The 15,130-nt window shown below is 47.3% G+C and overlaps 1 protein-coding gene across 6 annotated transcripts in view; it reads right to left on the bottom strand.

Annotated features, from left to right (window-relative positions):
* The window catches only part of IGFN1 (immunoglobulin like and fibronectin type III domain containing 1), a 39,316-nt gene that overhangs the window by 22,971 nt on the left and 1,215 nt on the right, over window positions 1-15,130 (bottom strand). For 3 of the 6 annotated variants that reach the window (XM_038162518.1, XM_038162523.1, XM_038162522.1), the window contains exons 2-8: window positions 10,163-10,300; window positions 5,427-5,495; window positions 4,826-4,948; window positions 2,411-2,550; window positions 1,765-1,864; window positions 886-933; window positions 303-348 (exon numbers count right to left, since the gene is read on the bottom strand). In XM_038162518.1, the coding sequence (XP_038018446.1) occupies window positions 303-348; window positions 886-933; window positions 1,765-1,864; window positions 2,411-2,550; window positions 4,826-4,948; window positions 5,427-5,445 (476 nt within the window). In that variant the 5' untranslated portion in view covers window positions 5,446-5,495; window positions 10,163-10,300. Of the gene's footprint in view, window positions 1-302; window positions 349-885; window positions 934-1,764; window positions 1,865-2,410; window positions 2,551-4,825; window positions 4,949-5,426; window positions 5,496-9,897; window positions 10,120-10,162; window positions 10,301-10,387; window positions 10,438-13,247; window positions 14,982-15,130 lie in introns of those variants that run through there. The other 3 variants (XM_038162520.1, XM_038162519.1, XM_038162521.1) reach the window with 3 other exon arrangements.

Raw genomic sequence — 15,130 nt, 5'->3', positions numbered from 1 at the left:
AGAGTTGTCCTTTGGACAGGAAGTCACTCGTGAGCTAAACACAGGGAAGCAGAGAAACACAGCCTCCCCTTCAGAACCTCGTGGTGCAGAGGAAATACCCCTCAAAATGAGGCTGGAATCTTGTGTTTCTCGCAGTCCAGCTGGCAGTGCCAAGCTGTTCTGGCCTGTCTCTCCACAGAGAGTCTCACCACAACTTTGGACACAAGAAGTGTTGCCCTGAAGGGCTCTGGAGCTGTCCCCTAGCACTGAGAAACATCGAAACATCCAGCAGTGGGAGCATGGCCCTCACTCCAGAGCCTTACCTCTTCCTCAGCATCTTCCTGGAGTCCAGGAGTGTCTTCTTGAGCTCTGTTACAAGAGTGGGGGAAGTAACTAACAGTCACATACCCAGCACTGTGAAATACATCTCCCCAAAGAAGATAATGCAGAATAGCCACTGACAATAGGTCATTCTGCTGAGGTCTCTTCCTCTGGTGTTTTTTTTCATATTTTGCCCAAAAATTGTCACAAAACTTAGACAGTTCTCACTTCCATACTCATCCTTAGAGTGCCAGGGAAGTTCATCTCTCCCTAAAGGGCTTCCCTCTAGAGACCCACTATTTTCAGCCATGCTAACAAGTTTGATCCAGATGTGTTTAACATCCCCAAATCCCTTTTTCCTTTCCTAATGAATCACTAATTAGAACAGCCCAAAACTGTGTCTAAAATCATCACTTTAGCAAAAGGTAAAGAGCAAGCAGACATAGATGACAGAACATTAGAGGCTCATTAATCCTTTTCTTCCTCCAGTCTTTACAAGTTTGGGGTAGTAATAGTGTGGCAGAGAGAGTATTTTTCTCTCTGCCCTCCCCAATAATATAATACACATATAGATCTTTAACTTACCATCAGCAGCATGAACAGGAACATATTTTGCCTTCCTCTTAAAGCCAACTGTTCATTTATAAGAGAAAACAGAAGGAAAACAAGCCATAGGATGAACAAGATTAGACTAGCAGCAGTGAACCAATGAGCCATGAAACCACTGTATCTGTTACCAGTGCAAGAGGGAATCTCAGTTTGGATTTCCTTGCCAATCTGACATTTGCTCCCTGTAAACTCCATCTATAAAGGTGATATTTCTAAAGGTGATTTTTCTATTGCCATTGACTCTGTGGTTGCTGGAGACTCCACACAAAGGAGGAGAGCATTTTTGCCCTACCAATTTTATGGTTTTTAAGCAATGGGAAGAAATATCAACATCTTGTTTTAGAGATGGAAAGCCAAGGTGGAAATGGCAACTGTAGATAGGTGCCTTCTAAACTTACTTGAAAGGCACAGAAGTGACATGGACACTTCAGATATAATCTTCTGCTCAAGTGGATTCCAAGAAGATCAGTTATGTCTGACCCACCAAGCGCCCGTTTCTCTGCACTGACTATGACAGAAACAGGAACGAGGTGCAGAGACAGCCACAGAGGGATGGATCCCTCCCAAAGGGCTGATTTGTTCAACACATAAAGAAAGGATTGGGGCAGTTCAGCACGAAATCCAGGGTGCCTGGTTATGGACCAGTGCAGTGAGCACAATTCCACTTTCTTCCCCCTTGCCTTAAAGCTCACAATGTTAGGGAGCCACCAAAAGATCTCCAGTCTTCAATGAGGGGAATGGCAAACCTTCACACCAAGAATACCCAGACAGAGTCCTGGACACCCAGCCCAGGGGACAGCATAGCCACTGCCTGGGACTACGGGGGCCTGTGGAGCCCAGAGCTGCCAGTCCTACCTTGGATGATCCTGAGGCCAGCAGAGCATGAGGCCTCTCCGTAGGCATTCACAGCACAGCAGCGATACAAATCACTGTCATCCAGAACCAGGCTCTTGATCTTAAAGGGAGAGCACAGAAACTGCTCACAGAAAGGGCTGGGGTTCAGTTCACCTCCAGCTTCTCATAAAGCAGCTACTCAATGGCACCTCACAGGCTTCTTCTGTTCCCAGAAGGGCTCTACAAAGCTTTGTTTGCTTATCTTTGTGTTATCTCAGACTGGGGGTGTGTAGAATCACGGAATACCCTGAGTTTGAAGGGACCCACAGGATCATCCAGTCCAGCTCCCGGATAGGACACTCACAACAGTCCCACCCTGGGCATCCCTGAGAGCATTGTACCTATGCTCCTGGAGCTCTGGCAGCCTCAGGGCCGTGCCTGTTCCCTGGGGAGCCTGGGCAGTGCCAGCACCCTCTGGGGAAGAACCTTTCCCTGCTCTCCAGCCTGAGCCTGCCCTGGGACAGCTCCAGCCCTTCCCTGGGGTCCTGTCCCTGCTCACAGGGAGCAGAGATTGGAGCTGCCCCTCTGCTTCCCCTCATCCCACTGCAGGTTTTTCTTGTCCATTTCTATCATTCCACAAGTCTTTTCTGAAATATTTGATCTTTACCTGCAGAATGAATTCATTTGTAGCACTATTGAAGGATGTTTCATATTTGGCAGGATCATCCATTCCTTTCTGTGTACGTGACCATTTCACCTCAGGAGCTGGGACACCTTTGACCACGGCTCTGAAAATGGCATTTTTACCTTTGAAAAGAGACAAGAATTTCATTATTTAAGATGGGCTTGAACATGAGGACTCTCTGCCCCTTTATTTTATCAAGAGTGATCCCCAGAGCAAGTAATTTCTGTTACTTTATGCAGAAACATTCTTCAAAAATAACAATAACATCTTCTTTTGCACATCAATAATTCAGGTTTTGTGTGTCAATCATAAAGGGCCTTTAAAATGTGGCATTACCCTGCCAGACGTGGCTGCTGACATCTCTGACCATCACTGAAATCAGAAGCCTGACAGCAAGTTCAACCCAGACTTGCTTTTTACCCATGAAATGTCCCAATCCCTTCTCATCACACATATTCTCTATCAAATCCCACTGTTTCTCCAGTCTTTAACTGGCACCACCTTGCACTCCAAGCCCACCAGGCACTGCTGTTTGAAGAGACAAGGCAGGGAGAAGAGAAGGGGGTTCCTCTCCTTCATCCCTGCTCCCCAGGAGCCTGAGTACCCAGCAGCCCACCACTGACACCTCCAACAGCTTTCCCACTGCCCAGAACCAACCTCTTCCCCAAGAGGCTCCAAAACCACAGGGAACACTGGGAAAGAAGTCAGAGAAGTGACTTGCGTGGGTGAGTGGGAATAGAAGTGGAGGTGAATTATCCATGGAAACACCTCAGGGTGGAAATGATCACTCTCTCTTATTTTTTAATACTCTTGGTCTTCAGGTGACCAACACTGTTAAAGATTCTCCCTGGAAAGTCTGGCAATATTTCTCACACCTTTCTGCAGTCACCACCACCAAACTTATTTGATGGAACACATTCCTGCCAACAGATTCTTATCAAATGACCTTTTCCAGCCTTTAAGATTGCAGTACTATCTCTTATTGAAGTCTGATTGCAGTTTGTTATCCCTGTATTACATTTTAGCCACTCTGGCTGCACTTTCCCAGGCTTGCCATCTGTCACAGAGCACCCAGCCAGAGGAATCAGCTCAGTCAGGCACTGAACACAGTGGGGTGATGATGACAGAATTAAAGGCCCTCGTGGTGCCTCTACACAGACACAGAATTACAGTGACCAACCTGAATGCACAAAGAAGCTGCTGAAAATGAAGTAACTTGGAAAATTTACACAGGTGAAAATATGGACAGGTGAAAACTTAGCCAGGAGCCTTGGGTAGTGCCTGAAACGTGCAGGTGGAGGAGGAGGAAGAGGGACAGGTTCCACTAGAGGCCACTGTTCTCCTTTATAAAACCTCAGTGGCTCCTGGAAATCCCCAGGGAAGTGTGGAACACCTAAATCCAAGCTGGTTCAGTCCTAGCAGGGAAGAGGAGCTACATGATGTTCTCAGGCTGCTCCACGCCAACAAAAAACAAAAAAAAAACAAAAGGAGTCTCTGCGGGTGCAGAGAGACCTCTGGAAGGGTTTTCACTGATTCCAGTTCTTGGCTCATCAGCTGCCTGCTCATCAGCTGCCTGCTCATCAGCTGCCTGCTCATCAGCTGCCTTGCTCTGTGCAAGATCCTTATGTTGTTCCTCACAGAATCATCACACAACCATGGAATGGCCTGGGTAGGAGGAACCTCAAAGCCCATCTCATTCCACCCCTGCCATGGGCAGGGACACCTTCCACTGTCCCAGGCTGCTCCAAGCCCTGTCCAGCCTGGCCTTGGACACTTCCAGGGATCCAGGGGGAGCCACAGCTTCTCTGGGCACCCTGTGCCAGGGCCTCTCCACCCTCACAGCCAAGAATTCCTTCCCAATGTCCCACATAACCCTGCCCTCTGGCAGTGGGAAGCCATTCTCCCTTGTCCTGTCCCTCCAGACCCTTGTCCATCTCTCCTGGAGTCCTTTTAGGAACTGGAAGGCTGCTATAGCCTAAACAGCACCTCCAGTCAGCATAGCCTGCTTTAAAAAGCAGCTGATTTTAGTGCTGAGCATAAGTTCTTTCAACAGGAAAACAAACAAAAAAAAAAACCCAACAGCTTTTTCAATGTCTTAATCTTTTGCTGCAAAATCCTTACTGTGAGAGCTTCCCGCAGAATTCACTGGATTTGCTGTACACATAAGAGTCAGATGTTGGTCTTGAATACACATAGTAACAACTCAGGAGACCTTTGTGAGTACTGATGGAATTGTCATCAGTGTAACAAAAACTTTGGCCACACAACACTTTTTTTTTGTGGTCATGTCAAATCACTTTAGAAACTCACTTGATTTAATCATGATAATTTTTCATGTAGGTGGGACATGGAGTCAAACCCCCAGATCTGTGGCTTTGCCTGTTTATCAAGTCTCACCTTCCTGCAGTGTCAGAGTGAGTGGTTTCTTCTCAAAATCAGGTGTACTGCATCCTTGTGGAACATCATTCACAAACTGAGTGACAACAACTCCTGGGATAGAAGATTTCTTGAAGATTTTTACTAGAAAATCAAGAAAAAATACATTCAATTTACATATCTGTCCTTCAGAAAGAATCTCTCAGTCTGCATTGCCTCCTGCAGAGCAAAAACTGTTCCTGCTCAGCTCCTTTTGGCCCACAAAGGTCCCACCCATTCCAGTGCCACAGGCTGTAAACGTGTCCCAAGGCTTGGGGATTAAGGTCTGTGTGGTTTTGGTAAAGCCACCTTCTGGTCATGGTGGCTTTGGCAAAGTTGTGTCCAAGTAGGAAATTCTGCAATCAAAGTCCTAATCCAGGACCACCTCAGCTCACAGCTCCAGCAACAGTTTGGACAGGGAGACCTTTGCATCAGTTCTTGTTTAAATACAAAATCTGGCATGAGAAAAGCCCCACTGCCAAGTCAGAGCCTGGTGGGTCAGTCTCTGCCATCTCCAAACTAGAGAAGCAAGCTGGGGTTGTTCCCAGGGGAATATTCCCCAGAACCTTGTCTGTTCTCTCACCTGTCTGGTGGCTGCTCATGATGCCTTGCTCAGCTTTCCGGGGTCAGCACAAAGAGATTACAAGTTCTCCTTTGAAAAAGACAAATACTTTCATTATTTACAGTTTGCAAGGGAAAGGGCAGACCTTAACACTGCTCCCTTTAGTGACACAGTTTGTCCTTCCTCACTTGCCACATCCTTGCAGCCAAGTAGAGGCAGACCTGCCAACCAGCCTGTCATGCCCAACACAACCTGGGTGTGAGGATGATTAGCAGGGCTGAATGGAAAATGTACACATCCAGTGGCATCCCTCTGTGTCACCTGGCTTTCCTCTGAAGACCTCCTCTCGTGTTTCAGGCAAACATTCACCACATGGCACTCACGTGGTGGGTTCTGATGGATGGCAAGAGCAGTTGCTGAGAAGAAAACCACAGAGATGGATGCCTAAACTGGGGCATGGAGCAGAGGTACATCCTGATCTCATTTAGCTTGGTTAAATTAGCAACAGACCTGAGAGCAGACAAGAAGCCTTTAGAAGGGAATGGTGAAGTGTGAGCTTGGCATTAAGGAGTTATTGTTATGGATCATTCAGGGGACCTCCTGCCAAAGGAGTCTCTTTCCCTGTATTTTAAATTGGACAATGTGTAATGTAACACATCCCTGCCTTGCAGCAAGCTGGGAAAGCAGATTTTCTGTCATGTGAGAGATGCTCAGGAACTATAGAGTTACTGCAGCTCTGAAAGAGCAATTAGATTGGATTGCCTGTGGCATTAGTGCTGCATCTCTGCTTACCCTCTGCTCTCCTTCAGTCAACAGAGGGACACAGGAACATGCAACTTCCATCAGTTTTGAAAGGCACAGGGACTTTGGGAGCACACCTACACCAGGCATTCATCCAGCTGAGCTGTCACCTGGCACCTGATGAAAACATCCAGGTGACATCTCCCTGTCACACATTCAGCTCCAAGCTGCATTGTCTGGGTGAGAATTGGTTTCAGCTAAAGGTAAGAGACAACCTAGTGAGCAAAAATAATTTTTGCTGGATAAACCATACCCAGGCCAAAGACAATGTCTCTCACAGTACCTCTGGGTCAGGTTCTGAACCAAAATGTGTTTTGCCATTGCTCAGCAGCTGCAAAGAGCCACAGACACCTCCCTACAAAAAGTCACTGGCTCTACTTTGTCCTTACCACAAATCTTGTTTTGGGGCACTGCACACACTACAAATCTCAGCAATAATTGGCACCTCTGTGAGCCTCCCTGGCCTCAGTGGAAATGCACTGAGACAACAGCACTGGGAAATGGGAGAGGGCTGTGTGAACACCAGCCAAGCCCTCTCTCCTGTCCCCTCCTGGCCTGATCTGGATGTCCTCTGCTGCTCCCACCACGAGAGGTTTGCATTTCATCTGTGTGCTGCTAGTCTAGTACCTCACACAGTTACTTCTGTAAACCCTTGGGAGATGTCTTAAAACCCAGGAATGAAGGGAATGAGGAGTTTGTGGAAAGGAAAAGACACAAAACTGAACTGAAAAGAAGCTGATTCCAGGGCACCCTGTGGTGCTCTGGGCAGGGCACTGCACAGTGAATGGCTGAGATTTTTCGAGGCTCTTGATCACCCTCTTATGGATTTAATTTGTCCTCCACAGCACTGAACCGCATTAACAACAAACATAATCCCCTATTGCCTCTTGTATCTTCCTAAACATGTCACCACTCCTGGAGCTGGAATGCCTGATGCTTACAGCACTCACCAAACACGATGACCTGACACCAGCTTGCAGCAGCTTTCCCCTAAGCTCTGTTTATGTTACACTTGCATTTATTCTTTGCTACTCCTGACTCCTTTCCTTCAGGCTGGGCAGCGGAGAGGAGCAGCTACTCTGAAACAGCAACGTGATACAAACTCAGCTCCAAAGCCTTTCCTGACATCTCCAGATGTTTCATGTCAGAATGTTTCATTCTCAGCCTGGTGTGACAGTGGACATGTGTTACCATAACAGAAACTGCTGAGGGAGGGCTAAATTCAAATCTAGTTTGGTAAAACCCCCAAATACTGGCAATATTTGCACAGGCAGTAACAGGCCCCATCTCTCAGCAGACAACATGCACTATGTGCACTGTATAAACTGCTGAGTTTACAGAGTCTTAAAGATTTCAGAAATTCACTTGGATTAAAATTAAGCTCCTGTGAGTCCTTAAACTCCTGTGAATTCCTGTCTTCTGGAGGATGAGAAGGAAGCATGTTAATGCCACACATTGATTGCAGGGTTAAAATAACAGTGCTGGATATGAAGGGAACATTCCTTCAGTGTAATGAATCCAACCACGTTGCATTTTCCAGTGTCTTGTGTATTAAATAAGGACCAGAAAATAACACCCTGGTTGGCATAGAGTCACCAAAACCTAAACCTGCTTACTTTTAAAATTTTTACTCCCTTGTTCCATGAATGATCATGGCTTTGTTCTGACTGCAGCTCAATCTAGAAAAAGAAATCACAGAATTTTTAAAATGAGAAACAAAAACCTTCCAAAAATTGTCACAGTGTACTTCATATCTTCACTCACAGGTGCTGGAAACATTGGTGTCCATTTATTCAATGGAATAAATGGTTCCAAGAGGGAGTCACCCCTCACCAGGTGAATACTGCTAACACCCCCAGCACAACAGAGTGACTCTGGAAGCAGCTCAACATTCTCAGTCCTCTGTAAAACACATCCCTGTCATGCATTAGCCTCGTTCAGGTATCCAGTTGGCCATTCCTCATTCCAGGCAAAAGTCTGCCTGCTTTGCAGCTGCAGGGACGTCCCCACTGGAGACAGAGGGAAAGCTTCCACGGCTTTGAGCACAGAGCTGGAGGAAGCCTTTGGCTACTGACAGCATTTTTAATGTCCCAAAATAAAGCAAGAAGCCTGGCAGGGTGGGAGAGTGCCCTCCATCCTGTGTGTTCATCAATCTGTCTGGATGAGACAGAGCAAGAGACCTTTCCCTGTGAGCCTGACTGGACACCAGTGCTGGGGCCATAAATCAGCTGAGTGAATAAGCAAAACATTTGAGAGTCAGAGGATTTGTAGGTATTGGGGGCGTCACAGGGAGTTATTTACGGGCTTCAGACAGTGCAATACACAGACAAGATGTGACATAATTGCTGGCAGACTGGTGAGCAAAATTAGCCAAACCTGTAGGGAAGTGACACGCAGGGAGTGGTTCATGGGAGGGGATGGGTGCAGAGGCTCGGGATGTGCCACGGGCATTGCACAAGCACAGACACAGCGGGGACAAAGCCATTAGCACACACTTCAACCAGTGATAGTAAAGTAATCTGCAACAGAGGCAGCATCTCTTTCATAGGAGCATGCATCATCCAATCTGCTGAGCTGGAAGGGACCCACAGGGACCATCCAACCCTGCACAGACACCCCAACAATCCCACCCTGGGCATCCCTGGCAGCACTGTCCAAACACCCCTGGAGCTCTGGCAGCCTCGGGGCCGTGCCCATTCCCTGGGGAGCCTGGGCAGTGCCAGCACCCTCTGGGGAAGAACCTTTCCCTGAGCTCCAGCCTAACACTGCCCTGAGAAAGTTTTTCTCTTTGTAATTCTCTTTGAATTTCTCTTTGTAAATCATGAAAATCAGGGCAGTCCTGACACGGAAAAGGTTCTAAACAAAATAGCAAATTGTTGTGAGCTCAGTCAAACTCTGGCTGTGATTTACCCCAGAGATCCAGATACTCAGTGAGTATATTTCATCTAAAAGTTCTCTCTTAGCTTTGGGTTGGCTTTCTGTGGTTTTTTGTTAACTTGAACTAATCTTTTGAGCTTGAGTCTTCCCATTTCAGATGAATTTTCAAGGAAAATTTCAAATGCTTTGGTTAGAACCACAGAACTGAAAGCCAACAAACTGCAGAAGGGAAACTTCATGAAAACTTCTGAGCAGGTCACAGAGCAGGAATGTCACAAGCTCTCCAGTGATGAATGGAGGTCTTGTGCAGAGTGGGGAGGAATGCCCAAGGATCAGATTTTGTGTGACTTATCCCTTTGGTAAATCTATACCTGACCTGATCTTCTCCTCTGCCGCAGGGATTATGAACATGACCTAAGTGCTTGCTCAGGATCCACAGAAACACAAACTAGATACCCTGCACCCATTTATGTATGAAAGGGGCACTGATATCAAAGGCCAAGAGGAGACACACACCATCCCTATTTTCTAAGGGAGCAAAAGCCATTAAGCCCCACCAGTGAGCAGGAGAGTGAATCCATGTCCCTTCGGAGCAGCAAGAATGGGATGGCAGCAAGAGAACCGGTCAGTCTGTGCCTTTCCATGGCCACAACACTCCCACAGATTTTTCATAACAGAAACAGACTTTGATACAGGCAATAGAGTTACAGCAAGTATCACAGAGCAAACACAACAGTGTCTCACTGCCAGGAAGGAAAGGTAACATAACCGTACTCACTGTCCAGGATGAAAACCCATAGGAACCCCAGTGTACCTGTGCCACAAGTCCCCTGCCAGCTCCAAGGTACAATGACAGCACATCTTCAACAGCCTGGCATCTTCCCAGCGAAATCCAGGGAAATCAGTGTATCCTACAGGAGCCAAACACTACAGGAGCCCACTACTCCCAGAACGTTTACAACCATTTCCAGACCTACTGCAACACAAACTCACATTCAGTGTGACAACAAAGGTGTCACTTCCCAGTCCCAGCTCTGCATCACCCCCACACAAATCAGTGGTGACATGGCCAAACTCACCACTCTACAGGCTGAGCTTCTGAGAGGATCCTCTGGAAGTCACTTCTGTGTCTCCAGACCCACAGTGCCTCTGTTCACTCAGAGCACAGAGCTCTTCATAGCTGTCCAGTGGGTCTCCCGGTCCCAGGTATCAGTGACCTGTGGGAAGGAAGATAAACCCCTTATCCGTCAGGTGTAAATGGCACTAAATGGCAAAGAAACAGCAAACTGTCATCTCCCTCACACCTCTCCAGTCTCACAGAAGGTGAGGCTGTGCCCAGGAGCTGTTGGGTGTCTCCACACTGAGCTGGAGCAGCCCTGGGGGCTCATTATAGCCCCACACTCCCCCAGCCCAGGGGAGGTGCCCTGGAGCCCTTGGCAAGGCCAGCCATGGCCGGGGCCAGCCTGGCCAGATGCGACCATCAGTCAAGGCCACGCTGCATCTCCAGTGCAAGACCTTGGGCCTCAAAGAAGGACAAACACTTGTACAGATCCAAGGAAAGAACAGGCTGTACACCAGGTTGTGTAGGACACACCAGCAGATAGGTGTGTCCTACTCAGAAGCCTTGAGTCCTTAGGAGATACCACAATTCCTTAGCAGAGAAGTAAAACCAGTGAATTATTGCATCTGTGTGTGGGTCAACCATGCCTGGGCTTGGCCCTCAGCAGAAGAGTCCCTCAGTCTGTGCTATTCCAAGAGGCCTGAAAGAAATCCAGTTGCTCTAGAATAGTTCCACTGCTACAGCCAAAAGACACACCTCAGTTTGCTCCTTTCCTTCCAACACAGACACAGACACCCTTTCCCATGAGCAGCAAACAAGGCCACTTATTCCATCAGTGGAAGGTTCCCTGCCCGTGGCAGGGAGTTGGAATTAGATGGTTTTAAAGTTCTTTTCCAACACAAAGCACTCTGGGACCTCTGATTTTCATGGACAGGTACCCAGATGTACAAGTTCAGTGCATTGTGACCTTAAATCTTTTGCTTCTGGTCTGCCCTTGAAGACCTTGTAAACCTTCCTTCCTCTGCTCAGGAAGCTCCCCTAAAGCAGAGGGGCCTTTGCTTAGTCCCTGATGTTCACAGAGATGGCCAGTCTGGGACTGCAAGCTCCCTTCTCCCAGAAGCTCGACCTGCAGGCAACAAAACCTGACTGGCCTGAAGGCTGCTTTCACTCACAGCCTGAGAGCCCACAGCCATTGCTTTCCTTTGCATTGGGTAAATAAACTAATACTAAATCTCATGTTCAACTGGAGAGGAATGGCTGGCTCCAGAAGGAGGCAAGAGAAGTTTTTTTACTGTGATGGCCATGGCTCATAGGCTGTCTGTGCTGGCAGAACCAGAAGAAGTCTTTCCTATGAGAAGATGATAATTTTAAAATCTGAGGCTAATGGGAAGAGAACACACAGAAAACCCTTGGTGCCACAGCTCAGACTCCTGTTAGATTGCATCAAGACAGAAGAGCCACAAAGAGCACCATTTTCACTAGCCTGAGAAAGAAGATTCTCATCCAGGTATCAAAAATTTCTCCCTTGCAGGGCTGGGAATCACCATTTCAACCAACAATTTAAAATGTAAATGTGAACATTAAATTCTGGAGTAATTTTCTTTACTCCTTCTTTCTTTTCAACCATTGTTGCTGGTGACAGTGTTTAAAGCTTCCCAGTTCATGGGAAAAGCATGTCAACAGAGGAAAATGGAATTGCTCAAACTGATGCCTGGGCTAAGATCCTTCCTGTTACCTTTGCAGTGATATAAAAGTAGAAAGTAGAAGCAATTACAAAGTGAAATATAAACCATTTGAAAGCTGATAAGCCAAGAAATAAGACAACGAGGATCAGGGAAAACTGGATTGCTGCTGGAAAATCCTCTCAGTAGCAGCCACTGTTTTCTAGCAATGTGGGACTCCCACAGCATTTTCACCTGCTTTGGACAATGATCATCCCAAAGATGCTCCCTCAGACATCAGCCCTGCTGGTCCAGGACCGCAGTTTGTGGCTTTGCTGACTGGATGTTGCACCTTTAATAAACCCCATTGCCAGACAAGTCCCAGAGAGAGCAACACTTTGGGTAAGGCCTAGGAATGCTCCCACAGGAAGCATTTATCTGCCTCCACTGAAACCTGAATTCAGCTCTCCTCAGCTGCAGCAGAAGCAGAGTTATCCCAGAGGCCTGAGCTACCCAGGACCACAGGGATTTCTGCTGTTCCTCTTCCCATGTGTTCTCCCTTTCCAGGCATTTGCTCCCCACAGAACGTGCCAATGGTACTGAGTCTCCCATCACATTTAGCTTTTGGGTCTCAACTGAGGAATTCCTAATTAGACAGACAGTGGGGTCTAATGGGTCTAACAAGTCCCAGGAGATCCACAACTGCTCCTGTTCCACTGATCCCACAAACCTGATCGTGCTTTGCCTCATTTCCAGCCCCGGTTTTACAGTTTTTGTGGGGCCTCTCCTCCAGGGGGACTGATAATTTAAAACCATCTGCAACAGAGCAACCTCCTCCAAGAGTCTGACCTTCTTCCATTTCACAGCTTGCTTTCCACCCGCCCACCCTAGGCCCTGTTAACCCCTGCGTGCCAGGGCTGAGCCACGAAGGAGCTCAGGGGAGCCTGCAGAATGTCACGGTGAGGCCGGGACGCCCAGTGGCACTGCTTTCCCTGAGAGGGAACACGCTTTTCCCTGAAAGTGAGGCCATTCACCTAAGGAAGGTCAGTGAAGAAATGTCCAGAGGCAACAGCTGAAGAACAGTTATTTCAGATTGAATTTAAAACTCTGATTTAACTGGAAACAAGACTCTTCCAACATTCTGTTTTCCCTGTAATTCCCTTCTTGGAATATTGGTGTCAAGTCTTCCTGCTATGACCAGTGACAACTGGCACAGCTCTTCCTACAGACTTTGGCACCCACATGGCTCTGAAAGGGCAAGAACTCAAGAAACCAAGACCTGGTAGGTCCAAAACCCTGTCTGGATTTTCAATCCATAAAGAAATGACCAAGATCAAAAACCAGGCCAAGACACCCAACTTCCCTGCAGCCTGGTGGACAGTCCTGACTGCTCCAAGGGTGGAATTGGTGTCAGGGAGGCTTCTTTGGGGCAGAAATACTCACATGTGAAATGGGTGAAGATCTGCAAAGCTCAGTGGTCGTGTTCCAAGTCCATCTTGACATAACAGCAATGAGAATCCCATAAAAACTATACAAGGAAATGGGCACAGAATATAGAATTAAGGCCCAAATTCAATGAAGATTACAGGTACCTGCAGCCCTCCAACCACCCAACACACCACACCAAATCAGGTGAGTGTGGCAGTGCTGGTGATGCTGGTCATGAGTGAGTACAGGGACATTGTGTGTTCAGATCAGGCCAGGGGCCAGCTGGGTGACAGAAGAGCATTTTGGTTTTCCTAGGAGAATGTCCTGCACCAGGATGAGGAACAGTCACACCATGCACGTGAGTGCCCCAGTGAGTCTTCCACAGCCACAACATTTGAATTTAAGTAAATGTGATGTTCCAGTTATTGAGTACTTGTGCTCCTTTCAGTGGGAGTTGCCCATTCCCATTCCAGTCGCTCAACACCAGTTCATCCACGTTGTAGAGTCCAGGAGAAATTGAAGAGACTTGTTTCAAGCTTGAACATGTGGTGATTTTCCCTCCCCACCTGAGGTGCCAGTATGTCCCTCTGTCACCTGCAAGCTGAGGGCTGCTGTCACTGTGCACACAGAGCCAGGGTCAGACCCACTGCAGTTCACTGGACCTTCACACAACACAAGGAGATCAGAACCAAGGGAATGAGAGCAAGAGGCACAAGTGCCCTGCTTTCACAGTGCAGATCAGCTCCCTCGTTCCCGTACTACAGAGAATTCCTTCTGTTCTCTTGCTCAGTTCTCTTCTCACTGCTTCAGTGTTTGCATCCATGACTGACTGAAGTGGTTTGCTAGCAGTCTAGGATTTAGTTGGAGCCTGGCTGCCTATAAACCAAACATTCCCACTTTTCCCAGTAAGAGCTGCTCCCATGACTATCCTCCTTGCATGTTCCAGTCCCGGGGCTGGGATTCACTTACCATTTTCATCCACAGACATTTAATAAAGACTCGCCAAAGATGTGATTACCAGACATTTCCCTCCACCAGGATTTTCCACCCCGCTCGAGACACTGAAGAGAACAAGGGTTTAAGCCCCTCTGGGCTTTAATGAATGCAGAGAACAAGGGGTGCCTGCACAACTTCCATTTGACCTTACACGGCCATCGGGTTTTGCTAAATGTCCCTCTCCAGCTAAAATTAACTCTCTGTGTTGGGAGCACCTCACTGACACCACCCCTCAGGCAGTCAGAGGGTTAACAAAGCTCACTGCATGCAGCATATTAAACAATAACATGCAACGAGGGATTGAAGGCTTTATCTCTGTCCCCTCTCTGCCTCAAACCAGAGGCACAGCAAACCCTCCAGCTCTGAGTTCTCTATGTTGTTACATGATTTATTGTGCCCCAGCCTGCAAGTGGCAACAGATGAAACAAGCCCCACCCTGGCCTGACCAGCTCTTTTAATGTTTTACTCCCTGATGTGCTGGGAAGTTTCACACTGAAATAAAAGGTAAGAAATTTTCCCTGGAAGCTCAAGAGGCTACAGCATGTGCCACCTTCCCATTGTCTATGTGGGACACCAGAATTAATCTCAACACTGTCCTGGTCGTGCCTGACCTGTGCTGGCACCAGTGAATGTCTGGCACATACAGAGGTGCCAGGGGACTCACATTTCTGGGAATGCTGTCCCATTCCTTCTGAAGTTTGTTCACTGTCACACTCTCTCTTTATCCAGCACTAAAACATCAGAATTAAGCCAGAAAATTTTAAGATCATATTTACAAGAAAATAGACATGTATTAAATGAACCAGCCTAACCTTCTAGAACTAAAAAATGAAATCATCTTTATAGATAAAAAGTTAATATAACAAAAAGAAAGAAGAAATAAAAAAAATATTAACAGACAT

This window comes from Motacilla alba, chromosome 26 (genome assembly GCF_015832195.1).
Source record: "Motacilla alba alba isolate MOTALB_02 chromosome 26, Motacilla_alba_V1.0_pri, whole genome shotgun sequence".
Lineage (NCBI taxonomy): Eukaryota > Metazoa > Chordata > Aves > Passeriformes > Motacillidae > Motacilla > Motacilla alba.
The sequence above is the reverse complement of the archived record's forward strand: the minus strand, read 5'-3'. Positions and strand labels throughout refer to the sequence as shown.